Source organism: Ranitomeya variabilis, chromosome 4, assembly GCF_051348905.1.
Source record: "Ranitomeya variabilis isolate aRanVar5 chromosome 4, aRanVar5.hap1, whole genome shotgun sequence".
Lineage (NCBI taxonomy): Eukaryota > Metazoa > Chordata > Amphibia > Anura > Dendrobatidae > Ranitomeya > Ranitomeya variabilis.
The window spans coordinates 330,460,529-330,488,081 of NC_135235.1; the positions used below are offsets into that span (position 1 = coordinate 330,460,529).

Sequence of the window (27,553 nt, forward strand, 5' to 3'; positions counted from 1 at the left end):
GAAACAGGAAAGCTATCTTGCCTCAGAGAAAATCCCCCAAAGGATAGGACAGCCCCCCACAAATAATGACTGTGAGAGGAGAAGGAAATGACATACGTAGTATGAAACAAGATTTAGCAAAGGAGGCCACTACTAGCTAGACAGAATTAGTACAGAACAGAAAACTGTGCGGTCAGTAATAAAAACTAGAAAAAGTCCACCGCAGAGAAATGCAAAAATCTCCACACCTAAAGGTGTGGAGGGCAAACTCTGCTGCCCAGAGCTTCCAGCTTAGCTAAATAGATCCATACTGATAAGCTGGACAAATGAGCAAAACATAGAAAATGCCAAACAACAAAGTCCACAACAAGTGAACTGCAAAAAGACAAGCAAGGACTTAGCTTTGCTGAAATGGTCAGGGTGGCAGGGAAATCCTCAGAGAGCCATGACTCCAAGCTCAACAATTGACAACTGGCATTGAATTAGGGATAAGGCCAGACTAATATAGCCGAGCCAGAAAGATGATCAGTGAGAACAGCTGCTGATGCTAAATCCAAGAAGCAGCCATACCACTCAAAACCACCGGAGGGAGCCCAAGAGCGGAATTCACAACAGATAACTTTGGAATTGTTCACAAAGGATTAGAGGAAACAATTGGACCTTACAAATTATTTTCCAACTTCTCTCGAATCCGACAATATCCTATACTAGATGTTTCCAGCCAGCTAACGCTCGGCACGCTCATTGCTATCTAAGTAACGCTGCTAAAGTAAATAATGACAACATTCATTAGCGCTTATGCAGGTGGTAAATTAACTTAAAATGAAGTTAATAACAATAGTGTGGTGATGTGTTGGGGGCAGGATTATGTGTGCTGATGTGGTGGGGGGGCGGGATTATGTGTGGTATTGGGGTGGGGTGGCGGGATTATGTGTGGTGATGTGGTGGGGGGCGGGATTATGTGGTATTGGGGTGGGGGGGCGGGATTGTGTGGTGATGTGTTGGGGCAGGATTGTGTGGTGATGTGTTGGGGGGCGGGATTATGTGGTGATGTGTTGAAGGGGCGGGATTATGTGTGGTGATGTGGGGGGCGGGATTATGTGTGGTGATGTGGGAGGGCGGGATTTGTGGGGGGGCGGGATTGTGTGTGGTAATGTGGGGCGGGATTGTGTGTGGTAATGGGGGGCAGGATTATGTGTGGTGATGTGATGGGGGGCGGAGCTACTGTGCAGGGGGCGGGATTAGTGAGTAATCACGATGCCTCATATATATAGATGAGGTCGTACACTACTGTCTGGCACATGCAAACAGAATCTTTAGCACAGAATACATAACATATTAGCAAATCAGGCCCTATGCCTAGAAGTAAAATGAGCCATAATTAGTAGAGAACGCTCCCATTACAGCTAATTACATTAAGGAAATGGAGCAAAAACTGTCCAGAATCCACCATAACAGATTTTATTGAAATAGTACTAAAAGCAAACTAAGCATAAAACATCAAAATTGCAGTCAATGACAAAGAAGATGGTTTGGACTCTGGTGTAAAAACACACTGTCCACAACAATTGTAATTAGTGGGTGTGAGAACTCTTAAGTAGCAGCAAAGTACATAAAGTACCAGTGCTTACAGACTTAATACCCTACTCATAATGCTTCGATAAAAGTTAGCCACTAGTGCCCATTGTTGCATTTATATCAAATCCATTTGCAGAAGAAGTAATTATTACAAAAGGGTAATCAATCATATATAAGAGGTGTATATCACTGTAAGGGAGCATGATTAAAAAGGCATTATTATTTTTTAGGTCTTACTCATAGTTCCCACACAGGACAATGTGCAGCCAGCCCCAACGCGCACTTCACATGGGCTTCCTCGGGGGGCTGCAGTTCACTGCGTGAAGTTCTTACTTTATATCGAGCTCCCAATGTGCTGCTAATGAGTCGGTGCATGCGTGGTAACTCGCGTCCCGGTGCTTGCATCACATCCAGCCTCATCCTTGATGCGGCTGGGCGCGAGAATCCCTCATGACGTCACTTACCCATCCACATCAGGAGTGTGAGAGGCTATCATTGGTGCCACATGAGACACCGCATCACACATCACAGGTATGCACACTAGCATGCATGGCGCCATGTTAAATAAGGGCTAAAGCAACAAAGGACATCTTAAGTATGGGCAAAATACCAGAAATTCTATACGTCTATCCATAAGTTCACAGTATTAAGCGGTCAAAAGACTGCTAAGGGTACATTACACAACATACATACTCAAGATTAATATGGTGAGGCAGTTTTTTATTTATTACAATTTAAATTGACAGTGCTATAACTAAAGAGACAATGCATTGTAAAAAAATATAATCAAATCTATTAAACCCAATATTAGAATCAAACCTCAAATACATGTTTAATTAAATAAAAAAATAACAGGAGTCAGTCCCCAATATTGAGGCAGGGACACCATAAGTGGTCATAGTGAGGGGTATGATACCCATAAGTCTAACACCAAAGGGATAATGACCACTTACATCCATAGAACAATATAGTTACGGTACATTAAATTAGGATCCGCCTAACTACATTCATAATTTCCAGATTGTAATATCGTGAACTATATATATATATATATATATATATATATATATATATATATATATATATATATATATATATATATATATATATATACATAGTTGAGAGAAAAGGATCAGACAAATTCAAAAATCGCCGACTTTCGGCAAAGTCGGGTTTCATGAAACCCGACCCGATCCTACTGTGGAATCGGCCATGCGGTCGGCGATCATCACGCCAAAGTCGCGTTTCCTATGACGCTTTCAGCGCCATTTTTCAGCCAATGAAGGAGGACGCAGAGTGTGGGCAGCGTGATGACATAGGTCTCGGTCCCCACCATCTTAGAGAAGGGCATGACAGTGATTGGCTTGCTTTCTGCGGCGTCACGGGCTATAAAGGGGCGTGCACGCCGACTGCCATCTTACTTCTGCCGATCGTAGCATAGGGAGAGGTTGCTGCAGCTTCGTCAGAAGAAGGGATATAGTTAGGGAGGGAAGATTAACCACCAATCTGCTTATGCTGTAGCGATTTCCACTGTCCAACACCACCTTTTTTTTGCAGGGATAGTGGAGGCTATATTTTTGTGCATCAGCTCTGTAGCTTATTAGGCTGCCTTAAAAGGCTCCCTGATAGCTGCATTGCTGTTTGGACGCTGCTGTGCAAACCAACTGCTTTTTTAAAAGCAAAAATCCTGTTGCTCCTTTCTGCATAGTTGTCTTGTTCATTTGTCCACACTTTTGTGTGCAGCAGTCCTTTTTATTGCTGCCATACTTGTCCTGAGATCATTGTAGGGAGATTAAAATTGTACTACAGTCCTTGTATTTTTTCATATATCTTCCAGCCACTTTCTACCACTTACATTGCGTTGTTTTATACACTGGGCCTGAGTCTTGGTTCAGTCTCCCAAAAAAAAGGGAGATTCAAATTCTCACAACGTGGATATATTTCAGTCCTGTTAGTTTGTCGTATATCATCCAGCCACTTTCTGCCACTTACATTGCGTTGTTTTTTACACTGGGCCTGAGTTTGGGTTCAGTCTCCAAAAAAAAGTGAGATTCAAATTCTCACAAAGTGGATATAGCTCAGTCCTCTTAGTTTGTCGTATATCAGCCAGCCACTTGCTGCCACTCACATTACGTTGTTTTATACACTGGGCTTGAGTTTGGGTTCAGTCTCCCCCCCCCCCCCCCCCAAAAAAAAAAAAAAAAAAAAAAAGTGAGATTCAAATTCTCACAAAGTGGATATACCTCAGTCCTCTTAGTTTGTCGTATATCAGCCAGCCACTTGCTGCCACTCACATTGTGTTGTGTTATACACTGGGCCTGAGTTGTTGTGCAGTCTCCCCCCCAAAAAAAAGGGAGATTCAAATTGTCACATAGTGGATATACATCAATTCTGTTAGTTTGTCGTATATCAGCCAGCCACGTTCTGCCACTCATGTTGTGGTGTTTTATGCACAGGGCCTGAGTTTTGGTTCAGTCTCAAAAAAAAAGGGAGATTTAAATTAAGTTTATATACACTTTCTACCTTGTTTTAAAGTACCATATAACGGTTGTTATTTTGGTTAGATTTTCCAAAAAATGAAGAAGTCTGGTGGAAAAGCCCGTGGGCGTAGGTTGCCAGCTGGTACTGATGGTGGTGGTGGTGGTGGTGGTGCATCTGGCGGTAGTGGCAAAAGCACAATAGCACCTAAGGCTGGAGGTGTTAAGCCAGCATCATTATCTGGCTACACAAGGCCTCGAAGGCTCCCTTATCTGGGAGTAGGAAGACAGCTTTTAAAGCCGGAGCAGCAGGAAAAAGCTTTGACTTTCCTTGCTGACTCAGCCTCTAGCTCTTTTGCATCCTCTTCAGAAAGTTCAAAATATAAAAGCAGCGAGTCGTCAGTGGATGCTCCCGGTCAGGAAAAAGACGTTTCCTTGTGTCCTTCACCCAAGCCAAAAGTGAAGGATGCGTCAGGCGACACTAGAGGTTACTCCATGGAGTTCTTTACACATACCGTGCCTGGGTTAGAAAGGGAAATTGTTAACTGCCCATTACAAGATGAATCGGACATGCAGTGCACTGATGCACAGCCACAGCTAGATTATTATGCTGTTCCATTGACTCAGATCACTACTTTGCCCTCGCAGTGTACTGAGCCAGAATCTGACCCTGATGAGACTATGGTGCCTCGTCCCGAACGCTATAGCACCTTACACGGTGACACAGAGGAAGGTGCACATGACATTGAAGAGGAGGTGATAGATGACCCGGTTGTTGACCCAGTTTGGCAGCCATTGGGGGAAGAGGGTGCCGCTGCCAGTAGCTCTAAAGCGGAGGGGGATGATCCGCAGCAGCCATCTACATCGCAACAGCTGTCATTTGGCAGGCCCGTATCAGGCCAAACACGTTTGTCAAAAACAGTTTTAGGGCAGCGTGGCCATCCGGTGAAAGTAGCACAGCGTACAATGTCTGAAAAGGTATTCCATAATAGGAAGAGTGTAGTGTGGCAGTTTTTTAACCAAGATCCGTATGATCAGTGCAAAGTTATCTGTAAGAAATGCTCAAAGACCTTTAGCAGAGGGAAGAATCTTCAAAATTTAATTACAACGTGCATGCTTAGACATTTAACCAGCATGCACTTGCAAGCCTGGACTAACTACCAAACGTCCCGTACCGTTGGTGCACCTGCTCAGAATGAAGGTAGTCAGCAACGCTACATTGCTTCCCTCACTGTAAGCCCACTGGTTAGGACACCACCAGCAGCAAATGTGGAGGTTTCGTCGCAAGGCCAAAGCAGTCAGGGAATCACAAGGTTCCTGGTAGGAAACACTGTATGTAGACCAAAATCAAGAATACCATCACCAACCCTCTCTCAATCCGCCATGTCCACCACCCCCACCGCTAGTTCCACCATATGCAGCTCTCCAGTCCAGCTTCACCCTACAAGAGACTCTCGTTAGGAAAAGAAAGTACTCATCCTCTCATCCGCGTACACAGGATTTGAATGCCCACATTGCTATACTAATCTCGTTAGAGATGATGCCCTACCGTTTGGTTGAAAGCGAATCTTTCAAAGACCTGATGGCCTACGCAGTACCACGCTATGACCTACCCAGTCGGCACTTCTTTGCGAGAAAAGCCATCCCAGCCCTCCACCAGCATGTCAAAGACCGGATTGTCCATGCACTGAGGCAATCAGTCAGTGGAAAGGTGCACCTCACAACAGATGCATGGACCAGTAGGCATGGCCAGGTACGTTACGTGTCCATCACGGCGAACTGGGTTAATGTGGTGGATGCAGGGTCCACAGGGGACAGCCATAGTGGGACAGTTCTGCCTAGCCCACAGTCTAGGAAACAATTGGCTGTAGGCGTTCGCCACCCCTCCTCCTCCTCCTCCTCCTCCTACAGAAGCGAAAGCTCGTCCACCGCGCAGTAGCATGACCACTCCATCCGCAGCTGCCAGTGTTGCACACGAGGTGTCCCATTATCGAACAGCTAGTGGTAAGCGTCAGCAGGCTGTGTTACAAATGAAGTGTTTGAGCGACAAGACACACTGTGGAAGTACTGGCCGAGTACTTGCAGCAACAAACGCAGTCATGGATGGGAAGTATACATCTTGAGGCAGGCAAGGTAGTCAGTGATAACGGAAGGAATTTTATGGCTGCCATAGCCCTTTCAGAACTGAAACACATACCTTGCCTGGCTCACACCTTGAACCTGGTGGTGCAGTGCTTCCTCAAAATTATCCGGAGTTACCAGCCCTGCTCCTGAAGGTGTGAAGACTTTGCTCGCACATCCACCGGTCTCCCGTACACTCCAGCCGTATGCAGAACCATCAGCGATCACTGAATGTTCCCCAGCACCGCCTAATAATCAACGTTGCAACAAGGTGGAACTCCACACTGCACATGGTTCAGAGGCTGTGCGAACAGAGGTGTGCTGTAATTAATTTGTGGGAGGATACACATACACAAGCAGGCACTTGGATGGCAGACATGGAGTTGTCTGGTGTGCAGTGGTCGAAGCTACAAGACCTCTGTCAAGTCCTTCAGTGTTTTGAGGAATGCACACGGCTGGTAAGTGCAGACAACGCCATCATAAGCATGACCATCCCACTAATGCGTCTGCTGATGCAAAGTTTGACGCACATTAAGGAGCAGGCATCTGCAGCCGAGAAGGAGGGAAGCCTTGATGAGTCAGCCATTGTCTGCTCAGGGAACTCTCCTGGACGAGGTGGCAGATGAAGAGGAGGAAGAGGATGATGGGGATGAATATTTATGGGAGGAGGATGCTTCTCAGGGGGCAATAGAAACTGGTGGCGTTGCAAGGTCAGGTACAGGGTTTTTGCGGGACACAAGTGATGTTGATTTGCAAGAAAGTGCTCCTCAACCCAGCACAAGCAGTGAATTGACATCTGGAACATTGGCCCACGTGGCTGATTATGCCTTGCGTATCCTAAAAAGGGACACCCGCATTATAAAAATGATGACCGATGACGATTACTGGTTGGCCTGCCTCCTGGATCCACGCTACAAAGGGAAATTACAAAATATCATGCCACATGAGAACCTTGAGCAAATATTGGCTACCAAACAAGCAACTCTTGTAGACCGTTTGGTTCAGGCATTCCCAGCACACCGCGGCGGTGATGGTTCTCACATGAGCCGTAGGGGGCAACATGGCAGAGGTGTTAGAGGTGCACAAATCCGAAGTGGCATTGGACAGAGGGGTTTTATGACCAGGTTGTGGAGTGATTTCGCAATGACCGCTGACACGACAGGCACTGCTGCATCGATTCAAAGTGACAGGAGACAGCATTTGTCCAGTATGGTTCCGAACTATTTTTCCTCCCTTATCGATGTTCTCCCTCACAGGTCATTCCCCTTTGATTACTGGGCATCTAAAATAGACACCTGGCCTGAATTGGCAGAATATGCATTACTGGAGCTCGCTTGCCCTGCTGCTAGTGTGCTATCAGAAAGAGTCTTCAGTGCTGCTGGTTCAATACTGACCGAAAAAAGGACACGTCTGGCTACCCAAAATGTTGATGATCTAACCTTCATTAAAATGAACCAATCGTGGATTTCAAATTATTTTGCCCCACCTTCCCATGCTGACACGTAGCTTGCCTGAAAAATGTCTTGCTTTTGGCCTCCTCTTTCTGACTTCTCCAATTCCTCCATTTGCAGCTGCTGAATGTCCACCATAGGCCATTTTTATACCTCCCTAAATGGGCTGACTCCCGCCACAGGGCCGTGGTCACCACCTGGCGCAAGCACCCGTGCGAGTGCCGTTTGCCTGGACAGGTGGCCTGGACAGGTGGGTGTGCCCACTCTTGGGCGACGGCACTGGCACAGGGTCCCTCATAGTACAATGAAGTGTCTCTGACGGTGGTGGTGCACAACCAACGTCAGACACACCATCGTAATATGAGGGGCCCTGTGCCAGTACCGCCGCCCACGAGAGAGTGTCCCCCCCCCCAGCTCGAACAGTGCTCTAACACTTGCAATACTTACCTCTCCCTGCTCCACCACTGTGTAATCTGTGCTGTTAAATCCTTCAATGGCACTGCCAATACAAATTTGTTGAAATGATAGATGATAGTTAAAATATACAGGGGCCCTGGCCTCCATTTAGACCAGTTAATACTTTGCGCCTACTACCACTGTCTGCTACTCAGCAGAGGAGCCCAAGCCTGTACCTAGCTATGCCACCTGTTTATTTATGAACTTTTTTTGGCAGACATTTAGCCCACTTTATTATTTGGGCCTACTAACTGTCTGCCACTCATTACAGTTGTCCTCCGCTGAACAAAGCAATGCTGCCTGTTTAGTCCTGTTACCAATTTTGAACTGCATTTAGCCTACTTTATTATGTGGGCCTACTAACTGTGTCTGCCACTCATTACAGTTGTCCTCCGCTGAACAAAGCAATGCCGCCTGTTTAGTCCTGTTACCAATTTTGAACTGCATTTAGGCTACTTTATTATTTGGGCCTATTAACTGTGTCTGCCACTCATTACAGTTGTCCTCTGCTAAACAAAGCAATGCCGCCTGTTTAGTCCTGTTACCAATTTTGAACTGCATTTAGCCCACTTTATTATTTGGGCCTATATCTGTGTTTGCTTCTCATCCTGCCCATTGCCCAGCCACTGCTAGATGAGTCTGCTGGTACATTGACCCAGACCACTACATTCCCCTTGCACTCTACACAGCCAGAATCTGACCCCGCTGAAAGTCAGGTTCCCCTTCCTGCATACTATACCACCTTACACGGGGACAAAGAGGAAGGTGCAGATGAAAGTGCAGGTTCCTTTATCAGGTGGGGGGGCATACTCATTGGCGACGTCACTGGCACAGGGCCCCTCATAGTACGCAAAAGTGTCTCTGCCGGTGGAAGGTGCCACCCGCCGTGAAACACACCGCCGTACTATGAGGGGCCCTGTGCCAGTGCCAATGCCAATGAGTGGGCCCCCCCTGCTTGCTCAGGATCACAGCACTTGCAAAATTTAAATACTTACCTCTCCCTGCTCCACCGCCGTGATGTATTCCGCGTTTCCTGGGCCCACAAAATTCTTGGGCCAGCCCTACCCCCCCACAAATTTAGCCAAATGACCCCCAGTTTTCAATGCCTAACTATTATTATAAAGTAAATTAAGATTGACAAGCTTCAGTAATAAGAATTGATGTTTTTGGCATTAAAATGGGCACTGTAGGTGTATTCCTGTCCTCCACTCACTGCAGACTTTGATTCTCCATTGACTTGCATTGGGTTTCATGACTAAATTGTACATTCACACTGAAGGCATCAAAACTATGAATTAACACATGTGGAATTATATACTTAACAAAAAAGTGTGAAACAACTGAGAATGTCTTATATTCTAGGTTCTTCAAAGTAGCCACCTTTTGCTTTGATGACTGCTTTGCACACTCTTGGCATTCTCTTGATGAGCTTTAAGAGGTAGTCACCGGGATTGGTCTTCCAACAATCTTGAAGGACTTCCCAGAGATGCTTGGCACTTGATGGCCCTTTTGCTACAGCCCTGGCAAAAATTAAGAGACCACTGCACAGTTTTATAAAAATTAGCTTCTCTACATGTCTGACAGCCATTCCATTCCAGTATCAGTGTTGAATTCCAAGCAGAGTACACCTCATTCTACTTATGTGCTTCTGATTAGGTGATCACCTGAACCACATCTTATTTAACAAAGGAAAGTATAAAAAAACCCTGCTGTGGTGTTCACAATTGTCTTGCAATAGGATAAGCTGGATGGCAAAACAAGTGCTAGTAATATCCCAAAAGTAACAGTAATGGAACAATAACTTTTAACCATGCCAAAGGAGTTGAAAAGAAAAGTCTTGAGTGAGGAAAAGAAGATCTCAATTTAGCGATCTCAATATTATATTTCTTCCCATCTGCAGACATGAATATTGAGGTACGAATCAGATTTTTGCATGAAAGACAATCCCCACAGAGGTAGCAACTTCATTATTGTCTTCCTGGTTTGAACGGATCGTGGGGTTTAGGTCCATAATGGCCATTAACAAGGACATCTTTTAAGGTTTTCCTTTTTTTTGCTTTCATAAGGGGTGAATTGGACAACACTGGTTCAGTCTTCAGCATGAGCCAATGCTTTTGGAGGATCTTTTTAATCGTCTCCCACTGGTGTTTATATGTGGATATGAATCTTATGGTGGAATCCTCTGGGTTCTTGTTACTAGGTTAAAGTAGCTCATTCCTAGAGGTTAATTTGGCGTTAAGATAACTCCTCTCAATACATCTCTTAGGCCATGTGCACACGTTCAGGATTTTTCGCGTTTTTTTCGCTATAAAAACGTGATAAAAACGCGAAAAAAACGCTAACATATGCCTCCCATTATTTACAGTGTATTCCGCATTTTTTGTGCAAATGTTGCGATTTTTTTCCAAGAAAAAATCGCATCGCGGAAAAAAAAGCAACATGTTCATTAAAAATGCGGAATTGCGGGGATTCCGCACACCTAGGAGTGCATTGATCTGCTTACTTCCCGCACGGGGCTGTGCACACCATGCGGGAAGTAAGCAGATTATGTGCGGTTGGTACCCAGGGTGGACTCTCCTCCACGGACTGGGCACCATATAATTGGTCAAAAATAAAAGAATTAAAATAAAAAATAGTCCTATACTCACCCTCGATGTCTTCCCGCCTCACCGCTGCATGCTGCCGCTTCGGTTCCTATAGCTGCTGTGCGGTGAAGGACCTGTGATGACGTCACTGTCTTGTGATTGGTCGTGAGCGGTCATGTGACCGCTCAACGTGACCGCTCACATGACCGCGACGTCATGGAAGGTCCTGCGCGCACAGCAGCTATAGGAAGAGGAACGGACGCCGCTGAGGAGATGTCTGGGTGAGTATAACCATTTTTTTTATTTTTTTTATTATTTTTAAACATTCTATCTTTTACTATAGATGCTGCATAAGCTGCATCTATAGTAAAAAGTTGGTCACACTTGTCAAACAGTATGTTTGACAAGTGTGACCAACCTGTCCATCAGTTTTCCAAGCGATGCTACAGATCGCTTGGAAAACTTTAGCATTCTGCAAGCTAATTACGCTTGCAGAATGCTAAAAAAAACGCAAAAAAAACGCAAAAAAAAAATGCGGATTTCTTGCAGAAAATTTCCGGTTTTCTTCAGGAAATTTCTGCAAGAAATCCGGACGTGTGCACATACCCTTATTGTATCCAGAACTTAAAAATCTCTCCCCATAGTCCACTGCCTGATTTTCAAATAAAAGATCAGAAGCACGTATTCTCCTCATACGGAAGAACTATAGTGGAATCGGGATGGGCTGATGTGACATGTAACAATGCATTCACCGATGTTTCCTTCCTATATATATCAGTATATAACAATCCATCATTTTGCTTTTTAATTAAAATATCAAGGAAGGAGATCTCATGATGATACTGTATGTATATGTGCGCCTGATGTTGGAGTCATTGCTGTTCATATGTTACATAAATCAAATCATTGGCAGTACCCAGCCAAATAAACAAAATATCATCTATATATCCAAGGATCTGGGAAACGGCATGCGCATCATCGGGGAAGATGTTCCTCTCCCAATATCCTAAAAATAAATTGGCATACAATAGTGCACACGTCGCCCCCATTGCTGTACATCTGCATTGCAGAAAAAAAGCGATCCCAGAATGCAAAGAAATTACCGTATGTGTCAGATCGAACCACAACAACTCCAACACCAGGCCCCTCACATCCGCATCCAGATTACTAGATTCCCCAAAAAATGGAGCCACTTCCAGGCCATCCTCATGTTAAATACTTATGTACAGTGATTCAACATCAGCCGGTACGAGGAGCATATCTGGCTCGAGATGTAAACTATCCGGGCGTCTCAGAACGTCCGTGGTGTTCCTGACATAGGAGGACAGCATCTCGACCTGTGGTTGCAAATAGTGTTCCAACAATTTACAACAACAATTTCTGCAGGTTTAATTACAAGACTACTAAGTGCTTTCAATTCATTTATGGCCTGCCATTTTTACCTAGTAAAATTGTATTTCTTTCTATAATTACTAATACTAATTGTTTTTAGATCTTCTGACACCAATTTGGTAAAAATTTCAAACTATGGACATAAATAAGGGGGGGAGGGAAACATGGTAGACCTGGACAAAATTAACGGGGGGAGAAATTTCTGTGATCAGATTCAGTTGCAAGTTTCTCCATGGTATTGATTGCCTCCCATTCTGTGGAACAACTATCAGATCCAATTCTGAGGATGGTTTAATTTGATATGCGTCACTTTATGCGGTGATAACTTTGGGATTCTTCACAAAGGCTAATAGGAAACAAGTGTGCCTTACAAATTCTTTTTCAACTTCTCTTGAATTTGAAAATACCCTATATAAGGTTGTATACTACAGTCTGGGCATATGGCAGGGATAAGAAGGGAAGGAGCGCCATTTAGCTATTTGTGTCTGCAAACTATTCCAGCAAGATCTGTAATGTATTGGGGCCACTGTTCATGGTCAGCTGGCAGCTCAAAAGATGGCTACCACAAACAAGCTTGGCGCTATCTACTCTGGTTTCCAGCTCACAGGGATTGTCTTGCTCATCATACTTTAACACATGTACATGATCTGGACTTACACAGAGACCCCTAGGCTTGGGCCATGGTGTTACCTGCTTTCTGTGGTGTGAAATGGCAAGAACAATAGTCATGTAGTCAGGTCAGAACCAGGAGGGTAGAGAAAGTACAAAATCAGTGGACACAAGAGTAGTCAGAAAATAGGCCGGGGTCACAACAGGAAGCAACTGCACAAGTTGGGAGCTGAGGACTGAACTAGAGGAAAACAACGCTGTATCTGCAGCTTCCAGCAATATCATTTGAGTTTTAGTAGAGTGTGGTGCTTTCCAATTGGTTGAAGCAGGAAGCAGATTACTGCAGCTGGACAGCACATCCACCCATACTGCCAGACTAGATGGGACTGCTGGTCCCAGATACCCTAATGTTAGTGGCTGGACAGAGCCAGTGCTGCCCAGAGCTTCTGGTTCAGATGTCACTTCCATTAACTGCAAAATGAATAAGGCGTCACCTGGTGACGAAAGCAGACATCGCAGGAGCAGATCCCAAAGGAGCTGCGATACACCATTTGCAGAAGCCATAATGGGACAAAATAGCAGAAACCAGAGCAGTAGAAATCCCCATGAAGTTACTCCATTTTGGAAATTTTAACTCTTAATGAAAAAAAAAAAACTTTTTCCATCATACATGAAGGCACCACAAGAGAGGGGATTCGCCCATCAAGGACAGGAAACCTTTAAGATATAAGGGGCGGCTCCTCTCTCCACATTAGTTGGTTTCCTGTCCTTGACGGGGAACCCTCATGATGAAGGACTTCTGATGAAGACAGAAGAGGATGCCTGGGTCGGGTGGATTTGGGCAGGCGCCGGTCTGCTGCACCCGTCACCAGGTACCGGTAGTTGCCTCGGGGGTCATGTATTCCATGCCCCCCCTGAGCGAAGCATGGCCACAACCCGTGAGGCAATGCCCGGGTAGAAAATTATCCTCGGAGGGCGCAGGTAGCATTTCCCCCCTGTTGATTTGAAATCCTGCTGTCCACGGGGTCACTTTTATGGTGACCCCCCTATTGACCAAAGGTGGCCATGCAGCCCTTAAGGCGCATCAGTGCCCGGGCTAGGTAAGTTCCTCGGAGGTTGGGGTCCTCCCTGTCGAGCATTTAGAGCAGGTCTTCCCCCTCCTCCCTGGCGATACCTGAAGCTGCACAGAGCGGTATGGAGCGGTGTCCGGAGCACTGAGAGAGCATCTGGACGCTTAGGGTAAATGCTGCGCTACCTTCCTGAATCTATGGCGTGGACACTCCTGGAAGCCTCCCTCCAGCCGGCGCCAGGTACCCGGGAATGGAGGTACGTGCGTGTGCAATACCCGGTGGCAGCACTCGGAACGTTTGATGTGGACAGGGGGGCCAGAATCTTCGGCGCGCACCGGAAGCAAAGGCCGGGTGCGCGCCTGGAAGTAAGGCGCGCATAGGCGCTGAAGGAGCTTGCACCGGAAATGATAGCCGTGTGCACGCGCAGGACCCGCCGGCAGCACTCGGGGCAGGATCAGCCAGGTGAATGGTGGATCTAATAGCACGCCCCGGAAGTGATTGCCGGGTGAGCGCTCTGGCATAATTATACAGCGCAGGCGTTGCGCTAGCGGCCAGCAGATGCAGGGGTGATTGATTGCATCTATGAGCACCAGAAGTGGTGCAGGCACGATCAGCCAGGTAATCAAATCATGACAGGTGCGTACATGCACCTGACTGCTGAATCAACCAGTAATGATAGGATCAACCAGGTGATTCACTGAAAAAAAAAAAAAAGTATCATACCGCTGCTGACGCCTCCTCGCTCGCTCCCGGCCTCTGCTTCTCTTGCGCACGCGCATACCAGGTTCAGTGCTGCGCGTGTGCACTTCTGATCTTCTGTTGGGCGGTCTATCTGGTCAGCTTGTCCGTGAGGGGTTCGTCGTCGCGGTCTAGAGGGTCCACTCTCCGTTTTTCCTTCTTTGAATCATCACACTTAAATAGGACTGCACTCGGGTGACATCTGAGTGCAGCCTGATTCTTACAGCATAACAGTATAACCAGGCCATGGACCCCGCTGGTGTCTCTGCCACTCAAAAGGAGTTACTTTTTTTGCAGGAGAACCAGACTAGAATCATGTCCTTTCTCAAGAACATGGAGTCTCGTCTCGCGACGTTACAGTCTACCGACCCTGGTAACGCTACTCAGTTGGCGTCTCTTCAGCAAGAGTTAAGTCAACAACGGGACACTCAGTCCCATATTTTGAATTTTATGGCCTCTGTCGATAATCGACTTCTCTATCTTCAGACTGCCGCTTCTGCTCCTGTACAGGCGTCCGCTCCACAGCCCTCACCCCGTCTTGCCAGGCCACCTCGGTATGGTGGGCATCCTAAATTATGTCGCGGGTTTCTCAACCAGTGTCAACTACACTTTGAATTATCCCCGCTACTGTACCCAACTGACCGAGCTAAGGTGGCTTTTGTGGTGTCCCCTTTGGAGGGCGAGGCTTTGGCTTGGGTGAACCCTCTTTGGGAGCGAGATGATCCTGTGGTTTCTCAACTTACTCTCTTTTTAGACACCTTCCGCAAGGTGTTTGATGAACCTGGTCGTCTGGTATCGACTACTGAGTCCCTTTTCAACCTTAGTCAGAGGACCCTTTCTGTAGCTCAATATGCCATCCGTTTCCGGACGCTGTCCTCTGATTTAGGTTGGAATAATGAGGCTTTGGTGGGAGCATTTTGGCGAGGTTTGTCTTCCCGCATTAAGGATGAGCTGGCAGGGCGGGATACTCCTTCTGCTTTAGATGACCTTATCTCTTTGGCGACTCACATTGATTTGCGGTTCCAGGAGCGTTCTCGTGAGGTTATCAGAGAGAGGAGACCTCCTCGTTTATCCTCCGTTACACGTGGTACTTCTCTTTCCCAAACCACTGCAGTTTCTTCCTCTTGTTCCCCTGAGCCTATGCAGGTTGATCGCCTCAAGCCTGCCGAACAACGCCGAAAGGAGAGACTTGCACAGGGCTTATGCTTTTATTGTGGCAGCGCTTCTCATCTTCTGCGTTCTTGTCCCCAGAAGCCGGGAAACGCCCCCACCTAGGTCAGGTAAGAGAGGCCTCCCTAGGTAGCCATGATTCCTCTCCACCTTTGATTTTGCCTGTCATTTTACACATGGGTTCCAGTCGCTGAATTGAATTTTGTTCAACTTGAGCTGGTCGAGAGGCTTGGGATTCCTGTCAGATCCTTGGAGGTTCCTAGGCAAATAGCTTCTGTCGACGGTCAGCCTTTGCGGGAGGTTGTTTCTTCTGTCACAGAGGAGATTGAGATTCAAATTGGAGCTTTACATCGAGAAAAGTTGACATTTTATGTTTTACCGTCTTTATCCCATGCATTTCTTTTAGGACTCCCCTGGCTAAGAAACCATGAACCTACTCTGAATTGGCGTACTGGGGACGTCCTGTCCTGGGGACAGTTTTGTCAAAACAGATGCCTGCTTCCCGTCAAGCCTGCTAGTCTCCCTCCCTCGGCTCCGGAACTAGCGAATCTACCGGCAGCTTATCACTCTTTTTCGGACGTTTTCAACAAAAAGGAAGCCGAGGTCTTACCGCCGCATCGCCCATACGACTTTCCGATAGTTCTTGTATCTGGCTCTACTCCTCCTAGAGGTCGTATTTATCCTCTGTCACCCTCTGAGACTCAAGCCATGTCTGAATACGTTCAAGAGAATCTGGCCAGAGGCTTTATACGGAAGTCCTCCTCTCCTGCAGGCGCTGGTTTTTTCTTCGTCAAGAAGGACGGTTCCCTTCGTCCCTGCATTGATTACCGTGGTCTCAATAACATCACCATTAAAAACAAGTATCCACTTCCTCTCATCCCAGAACTTTTTGATCATCTGCGTGGAGCACGAATCTTCACTAAACTGGATCTCAGAGGAGCCTACAACTTGATCCGAATTCGTTCGGGAGATGAATGGAAGACTGCGTTTAACACCAGAGACGGTCATTATGAGTATTTGGTGATGCCTTTCGGCTTATGTAATGCTCCTGCAGTTTTTCAAGAGTTGGTGAATAATGTTTTTCAGGACCTACTTTACACCTGTGTAGTGGTATACTTGGACGACATCCTTGTGTTTTCACCGGATCTGCTTTCTCATATAAGACATGTGCGACAAGTTCTTCTCCGTCTGAGGGATAATCGTCTGTATGCTGAACTTGAGAAGTGTGCCTTCGAACAGTCGTCCCTACCGTTCCTGGGCTTCATCATCTCTGATTCTGGTGTGTGTATGGATCCGGCTAAAGTTTCTGCCGTACTCAACTAGCCACGTCCGCTTGGGGTTAAGGCGATTCAGCATTTTCTAGGATTCGCGAATTACTATCGGCAATTTATTCCCCATTTCTCCTCTTTGTCGGCTTCCATCTCTTCTTTGATAAAGAAGGGTGCCAATCCTCGTCTTTGGCCAGCAGAGGCTGAAAAGGCTTTTCATTCTCTCAAAGAAGCATTCGCCTCCGCTCCTTTACTCCATCGCCCTGAAGCTAATAAACCCTTCTTCCTAGAGGTTGACGCCTCTGCTGTCGGTGCCGGAGCTGTGCTTTCTCAGAAGTCTTCTACTGGTCGTCTTGTGCCCTGTGGTTTCTTCTCCAAGACTTTCTCTTCTTCTGGAAGAAATTATTCCATTGGCGACAGAGAACTTTTGGCCATTAAATTGGCTTTAGAGGAGTGGAGATATCTGTTGGAAGGAGCCTTACATCCCTTTGTCATCTTTACGGATCATAAGAATTTTGGCATACATCCGTTCAGCGCACCGACTGAATCCCCGACAGGCCAGGTGGGCCTTGTTCTTTGCCCGATTTGACTTTGAACTTCGCTTCCTACCTGGAGAAAAGAACTTCAAAGCTGACACTCTATCCAGGTCCTTCTTGTTGGTGGACACTGAGGAGGAGTCTTCGCACATCATTGACCCCGCTAAAATCATCACACTTGCTCCAGTATCTATGACCTCTTTACCTCCGGGTAAGACTTTCGTTTCTGAGAGGAACAGGAGACGTGTGTTACTCTGGGGACATGCTTCCAAGCTAGCGGTACATGTCGGTTTCAAGAAAACTCTTGATCTAATATCTCGTTACTACTGGTGGCCGACTCTTTTGAAGGATGTCCAAGCTTTTGTGGTCTCTTGTCCTTCCTGTGCCAAGAACAAAGTACCCAGGTGGCTTCCTTCCGGGCTTCTTCTTCCTCTTCCAGTGCCTACCGCTCCGTGGCAACATATTGCAATGGATTTCTTAACTGATTTGCCTCGTTCCTGTGGTTGTACGGTCATCCTCGTGGTTGTGGACCGTTTTTCTAAAATGGCACATTTCATTGCTCTTCCTGGTCTGCCTTCGGCTCCTGAACTGGCGAAGATTTTTGTTCAACATATTTTTTGCATTCATGGTCTTCCACAACACATTGTTTCTGACCGGGGAGTTCAGTTCACCGCTCGTTTCTGGAGATCTCTCTGTAAGTCATTGAACATTTCGCTTGATTTTTCTTCGGCCTATCATCCACAGTCCAACGGCCAAGTGGAGCGTACCAATCAGATCCTGGTTACTTATCTCCGGCATTTCTCCTACGCTCATCAAAATGATTGGTCTGACTTACTACCATGGGCCGAGTTTTCTTATAATAACCACACCAGCGAAGCTTCTACCAAATCTCCATTTTTTGTCGTCTATGGACAACACCCTGGTCTTCCTCTACCAGTTCCTCCGGTCTCTACTGTGCCGGCGGCAGATCTTCTGTCTAGAGAATTCTCCAGAGTTTGGCAGGAGACCAAGTCTGCTCTCGAACTAGCTCCGCATAGGATGAAGAGGCATGCAGATAAAAGGCGTCTCGATTCTCCTGTGTTCCATCCTGGGGATAAGGTCTGGCTTTCTTCTAGATTTATTCACCTCAAAATCCCTTCACATAAACTGGGTCCCTGTTATATTGGTCCTTTCGAGGTTTTAGCACGTACTAACAAAGTTTCTTACAAACTTAAGTTACCTGCCTTTCTTCGTATCCCTAAATCCTTTCATGTATCTCTCCTTAAGCCTGTAGTTTTTAATCGGTTTCATATCTCGACTCTTTCTTCACCTTCGCCTGTTTCCGCAGACAATGTTTTTGAGGTTAAGGACATTTTGGCCATGAAAAAAATTAGAGGTAGAACTTTGTTTTTGGTCGACTGGAAGGGTTTCGGTCCTGAGGAGAGATCCTGGGAGCCTCGGGAGAATATTCAGGCTCCCCGAATTTTAGCTAAGTTTCTTTCTGGCCTAAAGAGGAGGGAGGGATGTAAAGACTGGGGTACTATCATACCGCTGTTGCCTCCTCGCTCGCTCCCGGCCTCTGCTTCTCGTGCGCGCGTGCATACCAGGTTCAGTGCTGCGCATGTGCACTTCTGATCTTCTGTTGGCGTCCTTCGTCTCCTCTATGGTCCTGGAGGACTAGTACCTGGAAGTCTGTCCTCCTTATTGTCCTCTCTATGGTTCTGGAGGTCTGTTACCCAGAAGTGCTACCCTGCCTTTAGGTATTTAAACTGCTTCCTGCCGTCCCTCTGTGCCTGGTTATCATTTGTTCCTTCAGGTGTTCCTGGCCGCTCTTAGTCTCTGTGAAGTTCGTTTTCTCTCTGACTTTGGGTTTATCCTGTCTTTCCTGTATCCTGCTAGCCTCTGCGTTTCCTCAGTTCCTCCGCCAGTCCCTGTACTGCTGCAGTTTACCCATCAGTCCTGTTTTACCCATCAGTCCTGCTAGCCTCTGCGTTTCCTCAGTTCCTCCGCCAGTCCCTGTACTGCTGCAGTTTACCCATCAGTCCTGTTTTACCCATCAGTCCTGTTTCTCTGCAGTACTCACCTATCCTGTGGTCCTACTATCTCCGCCTCTTCTTGGTCTTCTCCCATCCTGGTCCTCCAGCTTCCGTGGCGATAGTCCCTCACGGGCCTGCCCCTAACTCTCCCTGTATAGTGGGCGGTCTATCTGGTCAGCTCGTCCGTGAGGGGTTCGTCGTCGCGGTCTAGAGGGTCCACTCTCCGTTTTACCCTCTTTGAATCATCACACTTAAATAGGACTGCACTCGGGTGACATCTGAGTGCAGCCTGATTCTTACAGCATAACAAAGAGGAAGTGAATCTATTTAAACGAACCAGAAGTGCTGCCCTGTGTCACTAAACCAGGCCAGGTTAAGGGTGACTACTCTTGTTACGTGGTAGTGTGTATGATGCAGGGCTTTTCACCAGAACATTTGATGCCACAGCAAGAGATGCAGGAGAGGCGGTCTCGCTCAAGTGAGAAGAGCCAGATCCGCCATGGCAGCAGCAGAAGCCGCTCGGACAGCGTACGGACAGATCGCCATACCAAGGAGTGGTCCCTAGTTTCATTGGGAGACACGGAGAAAACCAGCCAACCTCCGGATCCGGTACCCATACTTTGAAAGCGTCCGAGTGGTGAGTGAACTGCAAGAAAGTCCAGCACGCTAATGTCTGTTCTTTTCTCTTCTCTTATGTCCGTCTCTCCCCTCTTTTTCTTACATACATTGGGGGGTGGAGTATAGGAGGTCCCCAAGAAGTGTAAATCAAAGGCTAAAAACAAGGAATGTCCCTTATGCAAAAAAGCATTAAAACTATCCTGGAATAAAAATGTCAGGATTGCATTAACAAGATGGTAGCGGAGGAAACACCCTCCTTTACAGAGAGTCTAAGATCACTGATCCAATCAGAGGTTTGTGAAAGCATTGCAGACAGCCGACACAGATACCAGATCTAGGGACAGATCCAGCCCCTCAGTAGCATCCCAAAGAGATTCCTCGGAGTCAGAGGGGGACTCCGATACAGCTCGCTGCTCAGATAGTAGCTCAGAGGAGGAAGACGCATTTCCAGCGGAGGCTACGGATAAGCTTATTAAAGCTGTTCGCTCTACCATGGGGCTGGTAGATGAGAAGGCAAAAAAGACAGCCCAAGAACTTATGTTCAGTGGTCTGCAAAAGAGAAAACGGAGGTAATTCCCTATTAATGAACAGCTACAAGAACTGATTAAAAGGGAATGGCAAAAACCGGAAAAAAGGTCCCAGATAACCACCTCCCTAAAGAGAAGATATCCTTTTGAAGAGGAGGCGTCCTCATCTTGGAATAGAGCCCCGAAGATTCATCTGGCAATTTCAAAAGTTGCCAGAAAATCCTCCCTGCCATTTGAGGATCTAGGTTTTCTAAAAGAACCTCTGGATAGAAAGGTGGACAGTTCCCTGAAAAGAGCATGGGAAGCCTCGGCAGGAGCACTAAGGCCAGCTATCGTGGCCACTTGTGTAGCCAGATCCCTAAAAATCTGGATAGACAACCTGGAGGATCAGGTACAACAAAAAGTTCCCAGAGAGACTATGCTAGAGGCAATACCGGCCATGAGAGCAGCGGCAGTATTTCTAGCTGAGGCATCAGCAGACTCAGCTAGACTGGCAGCAAAGTCAGCAGCTTTAGCCAACACAGGACGCCGTGCCGTATGGCTTAAATGCTGGCCAGGAGATACTCAGGCAAAGATGAAGCTTTGCTCTTTGCCATGTGAGGGGAACTTCCTGTTTGGACCGGCATTAGAAGAGGTGTTAGAAAAAGCTGGTGACAAAAAGAAAAATTTTCCAAAGCTGCCATTTCAGCCCTTTCGGCGCTCCTTTCAGAGAGGCCGAAAATTCCGAAGGCAGCAGTATAGAGACCGAGAGAGGAGCAACTTGGACAAGCGATCCAGGGGAGGAAAAGGTTTCTATTTTGGCAAGTCCTCCAGGGACACCAAGAAGCCCTCCCAGTGACAGTCCTTCTCAGGTGTGAGGGAGGCTCTCTCACTTCCTTCCAGACTGGGAGAGGATCTCCTCCAGCGTATGGCTCCCGACAGATCATAGGATCAGGCCTAAAATTAAAATTCCACTACTGGCCTCCAAGAAGATACATGCAGACCCCGGTACAGTCCTCCCAAGAGAAACAAGACAGTCTGGAGGGGGAAGTAACATCACTCCTAGACAAGCAGGTCTTGGAAGAAGTTCCTATAGAGGAAAGGATGGAAAGATTTTATTCCCCCCTTTTTCTCATAAAATAAACGGACAATTCTTGCAGGACAATAAGGGTACGTTCACACAGGACTTTTTTGCTGCTTTTTTTTGCTGCTTTTTTTTATGCTAATTTTCAGCTGCTTTTTACAGTACCAGTAAAGCCTATGAGATTTCAGAAATCTCATGCACACACGTTGGTTTTTTGTTTGATCAGTTTTTTCTGCTTTGCTGCTTTTTTTGGACATAGGGCATGTCACTTCTTTCAGCGTTTTTGCAGCGTTTTTGCAGCGTTTTTTCACCCATTGACTTGAATGGGTGATGAAAAAAACGCTGCAAAAACGCTGAAAAAACGCATGTAGCATTATTTGCTGCTTTTTTTGTGCAGAAAATCATGGCCAGCAGGAAGGGATCTCACAGCCAAGAGCTTAGGGGTGTGGTTAGTGAGGTGTGAAGAGCCATTGTGAGCCATTGTGAGGTGTGAAGAGCCATTGTGAGGTGTCCTGATTGTGATCTATTGTGAGGGAGTTCCTGGTAGTGAGGTGTGAAGAGCCATTGTGAGCCATTGTCAGGTGTGAAGAGCCATTGTGAGGTGTCCTGATTGTGATCTATTGTGAGGGAGTTCCTGGTAGTGAGGTGTGAAGAGCCATTGTGAGCCATTGTGAGGTGTGAAGAGCCATTGTGAGGTGTCCTGATTGTGATCTATTGTGAGGGAGTTCCTGGTAGTAAGGTGTAAAGAGCCATTATGAGGTGTCCTAGCAGCTGAAAATTGGCATAAAAAAAAGCAGCAAAAATCTGCAGCAAAAATCTGCAGCAAAAAAGTCCTGTGTGAACATACCCAAAAAACGCACCAAAAACGCACCAAAAAAACGCACCTAAATTAGCATAAAAAAAAGCAGCAAAAAAAAGCAGCAAAAAAGTCCTGTGTGAACGTACCCTAATACATTTAAAAGACCTCAACAAATTTCTAATAATTCCATCGTTCAAAATGGAAACAATAAAATCAGCAGTGACGCTCTTATAACCTCGGTGTTACATGGCGGTCCTAGACCTAAAGGACGCTTATTACCACGTCCCAATCAGACAACAAGATCATCAGTTTCTCAGAGTGGCAGTTCAGATGGGGTCCCAGTTGCTTCACTTTCGGTATAGGGCTCTGCCCTTTGGGATAGCAACAGCCCCACGAGTGTTTACAAAACTGATTGCAGAGGTCACAGCACATCAAATTTAGTGTTGACAGCTTTGACAGAAAGCCCCTTTGAGCCGTTAAATACAGCTTCAGATAAAGTACTAACATTAAAAACAGCTTTGTTAGTGGCCCTTACATCGGCCCGTAGGGTTGGGGATTTACACGCTTTGTCAGCTAACCCCCCTTACACACAAATTATGGACGATAGGGTTGTATTAAAATTAGATCCGGCATATCTCCCCAAAGTGGTATCGAGGTTCCATAGGGCTCAGGATATAACCCTACCCTCTTTCTGTCCCAATCCTAGTAACAAGAAAGAGGAGAGACTCCATTACCTAGATGTCAGGAGATGTATCCTACAGTATTTAGAGATGACAAAATCCTGGAGGAAACAGAGGGCTTTATTTGTTTTGTTCTATCGCTAGATGGGTGAGAGAGGCCATTCTAGCGTATAGTAGTGCAGGCAGGGTTGTTCCACAGGGCCTGAAAGCCCACTCCACGAGGGCCATGGCGACGTCGTGGGCGGAGAGAGCAGATGCTACCATCGACCAAATCTGTAAGGCCGCCACTTGGTCCTCTCTGTCTACATTTTTTAAACATTATAGGCTAGACCTATCTGCTACCTCTGATCTCACATTTGGGAGAAGAGTGTTACAAGCAGTGATCCCTCCCTAAAAGAGAATACAAATCTCTAACTCTCTCGTGGTGCTGTCATGTATGATAGAAAAACACGGGTATTACATACCTGGTAATGTGTTTTTTCATGAGACATGACGGCACCCTTATATTCCCACCCTTTTGATCACGTCATTAGTTGGGTGCATTATTAGCATTATTTGTATTATACACTCCCTGGGGTATCGGTGAATAGATCCGTATAGGATGTTTTATTTATGTGTACACTAACCGGCGGAGTTCCTCTCGTACTCTGTAAAACAACTGATGTGGAGAGAGGAGCTGCCCCTTTTATCATGAAGGTTTCCTGTCCTTGATGGGAGGATCCCCTCTCTCGTGGTGCCGTCATGTCTCATGAAAAAACACATTACCAGGTATGTAATACCCGTGTTTTGAAGTAGTGATAATTTTGACTCCACAGGCATTTTCTGGAAATTAGCACTCAGTGGGTGTTTGAGAGTGGAAATTACCAATATACTATTTTATTACCCACCACATAGTGCTCAGATTATGCTCCAGGAGACACACACACGGTAAATTAGATGGGTTCTTCTCACTACAGTGATGACAAATGCAGGGATCCTAAATGTGGTTTGGGCACACTGCAACGCTCAGAAATGAGGGTAAGATTTGACTTTTGGGAGAGTGGATATTGCTTTATCGAAGCCATGTTGATTTTCAAGAACCTTTTAAGCCACTAATAATGTGAAAACCTCTGTCATTCCATTGAGAGATGATGGACCTGAGTGGGGACTTGTTCTTTGTGAGATGAGTATAAGTTTTATTGGAATTATTTTTGACTGCATAATATTGTTTGGTGGCTTTTCATTTCATATTTGGGAGGCAAAATGAACAAACAGTGGAATACCATGGTCTACTGGTTCATCCTATGAGCATTTCTATTAGACTGTGAACTGTCATTGTCTTGGTGAATAATTCAATATTTTTTACACAACTTGCCATTTTTACAGACAATTTATGTACAAATGTTTAAAAATATAAAATTCAACAATATTTTATTCAAAACTAATAATTGGTTTTATTCTTGGCAGATGACTGTACCAGGAGATCAGAGAGACAGCTGACCTCTTCAATTTTTAAATCAGATGATCTTGAGATCCCACAGAATAAAACTGAAGTGAATGCCATTATTCCAGATATACCATCATCCTTTCACAACAAAGATCTGTCATCTTATCCTTTGAAACAGGTCCGGTCTTCTCATTCATTACCGACTACTATAGAAGTTCAAAGTCACAAAATAAGCATTAAAAAACAAACTGCTCCTAAAGCAAAGTCATTTTCATGTTCAGAATATGGAAATAGTTTTCCCCTTGAAAAATGTTTTCTTAAACATCAAAAAATTCACACAGCGGAGAAAAGATTTTCTTGTTCTAAGTGTGGGAAATGTTTTAACCAGAAATCAGATATTGTTAGTCACAGGAGAACTCACACAGGGGAGAAGCCTTTTTCATGTTCCGAATGTGGGAAATGTTTTACCTGGAAATCACTTCTTCATAGACACCAGAGAACCCACACAGGGGAGAAGCCTTTTTCATGTTCAGAATGTAGAAAATGTTTTGTAGATAAATCAATTCTTGTTGCACATCAAAGAACTCACACAGGGGAGAAACCATTTTCATGTTCAGAGTGTGGGAAATGTTTTGTGAAGAAATCATATCTTCTTAGCCACCAAAGCAGTCACACAGGGGAGACGCCTTTTTCCTGTTCAGAATGTGGGAAATATTTTAAACAGAAATCAAATCTTGTTAAGCACCAAAGAATTCACACAGGGGAGAAGCCTTTTTCATGTTCAGAATGTGGGAAATGTTTTAACCAGATATCAACTTTGGTTACCCACCACAGAACTCACACAGGGGAGAAGCCTTTTTCATGTTCAGAATGTGGGAAATGTTATACAGATAAATCAAATCTTATTGCACATCAGAGAACCCACACAGGGGAAAAGCCTTTTTCATGTTCAGAATGTGGGAAATGTTTTAACCAGAAATCAACTTTGGTTACCCACCACAGAATTCACACAAGAGATAAGCCGTTTTCATGTTTAGAATGTGGAAAATGTTTTGTGAAGAAATCATATCTTCTTAGTCATCAAATAATTCACACAAATCAAAGCTTTTTGATGTTCTTAATGTAGAAAATGTTTTACACGGAAATCAGCTCTAAATAAACATCAGACAGGTCAGACTGGGGAGAAGCTTTTTACATGTTCAGAATGTTGGAAGTGTTTCAACCGAAATTCCATGTTCTTAAAGGAGTTGTACACTACTTAAAGGGGTTGTACACTACTAGGAGAACCCCTTGTCATTTCTCATGTTTGGTTTTGATACAATAAAAACACTCATACTCCTCTCCCACATTAGGGCCATTCCAGCGACATTGGCACTCGCTTTCCCAGCGCTCATGTGAGGGAGTTACATCACACAAGCACTGCACCCAATTAACGCCAGAATCACTGTCCAGACCTCTGTGGTTGTCATTGCCAGATTGCTATGAGTGCTGCCCCGTGGTCAGCACTCATAGCAAGGAGCCTTTCTGCTATACACAGGGGATTTGATCATTGCCTGTGTAGCATGTGCGACCAAAGTGTTGCAGCTTCTAGTCTCCCATGGAGAATATTGAAGAATGCAAAAAGTAAAAAAATTATTTTAAAAAATATTAAAAAAAATATATAAAAGTTCAAATCACCCCCCTTTTACCCCATTCAAATTAAAACAATAAAAAAATCAAATATACACATATTTAGTATCGCTGCGTTCAGAATCACCCGATTTATCAATCTAAATAAAGAATTAACCCGATTTCTAAACGGTGTAACGAGAAAAAAATTCAAGCCACCAGAATTACTTTTTTTGGTCACTGCTACATTGCAATAAAATGCAATAATGGGCGATCAAAACATTGTATCTACTTTAAAACTGTATCATTAGAAACGTCAGCTCGGCACGCAAAAAATAAGCTCTCAACCAGCCCCAGACTACAAAAAAGACGCTACAGGTCTCGGAAAATGGCACAATTTTTTTTTTTTTTAACAAATTTTGGATTTCTTTTTCACTACTTATATAGAACCTATACATGTTTGGTGTGTGTGAACTCGTAATGACCTGGAGAACCATAATGGCAGGTCAGTTTTAGCATTTAGTGAACAAGGTTAAAAATAACCTGTGGAATTGCACTCTTTTTGGAATTTCACTGCACTTGGAATTTTGTTTCCTGTTTTCCAGTTAAAACCAATGATGTTGTTCAAAAGTACAACTTGTACCCAAAAAACAAGCCCTCACATGGCCATAGTGAAGTATATCGTGGCACAGCTGTGTTGGTGCACAAGATAGGTTCCCCAAACCAGTAAGTATATAGTAAATAATTTGGCACTCAACTTGTTAACGGCTGATGCTTTGAAAGAAAATAATTTATTGCAGTCCAAAATACATAAACGTTTCGGTCAATGCCAGACCTTCTTCAGTAAACTGCATTTTAAACAATGTACAAAAGGAACAATAATAAAGATACATAACCATGTGTACAAAAAGAAGATACATAACCATGTGTACAAAAAAAAAAAAGTACAAATAGCAAAGTAAATCTCATATCAAGTAGGTGCGTGGTGCTGGAAATGAGGGTAGGAAAAATATGGGGGGGAGAGAAGGAATAAACGACATACCCGACTGCTCTTGTGATACATCAGAAAGGTATCACTGTACATCAAAGTAGGTCCGAGTGTGTGGAGACTAAATTCATAAAAGTTATTTTTTTTTCACATTAATGTACACTCTGCACCCATCTTGACTGAAAAAAAAGAAATGTAGTAATTCTTGCAAATTAATTAAAAAAGAAAAACTGAAATATCACATGGTCATAAGTATTCAGACTCTTTGCTCAGACACTCATATTTAAGTCACATGCTGTCCATTTCCTTGTGAACCTCCTTGAGATGGTTCTACTCCTTCATTGGAGTCCAAATTGCACCAAATGACTCTAATAGACCTTTCTTTCCAAGTCTGGAAAC

General features: G+C 45.1%; 1 protein-coding gene across 1 annotated transcript in view; it reads left to right on the plus strand.

Annotated features, from left to right (window-relative positions):
- The window catches only part of LOC143764687 (uncharacterized), a 46,285-nt gene extending 19,398 nt beyond the window's left edge, over positions 1 to 26,887 (plus strand). Inside the window, exon 7 of the mRNA XM_077250520.1 lies at positions 24,579 to 26,887. Coding sequence (XP_077106635.1) covers positions 24,579 to 25,684 — 1,106 coding nt within the window. The 3' untranslated portion in view covers positions 25,685 to 26,887. The remainder of the gene's footprint in view (positions 1 to 24,578) is intronic.
- Positions 26,888 to 27,553: the final 666 nt, after the last annotated feature.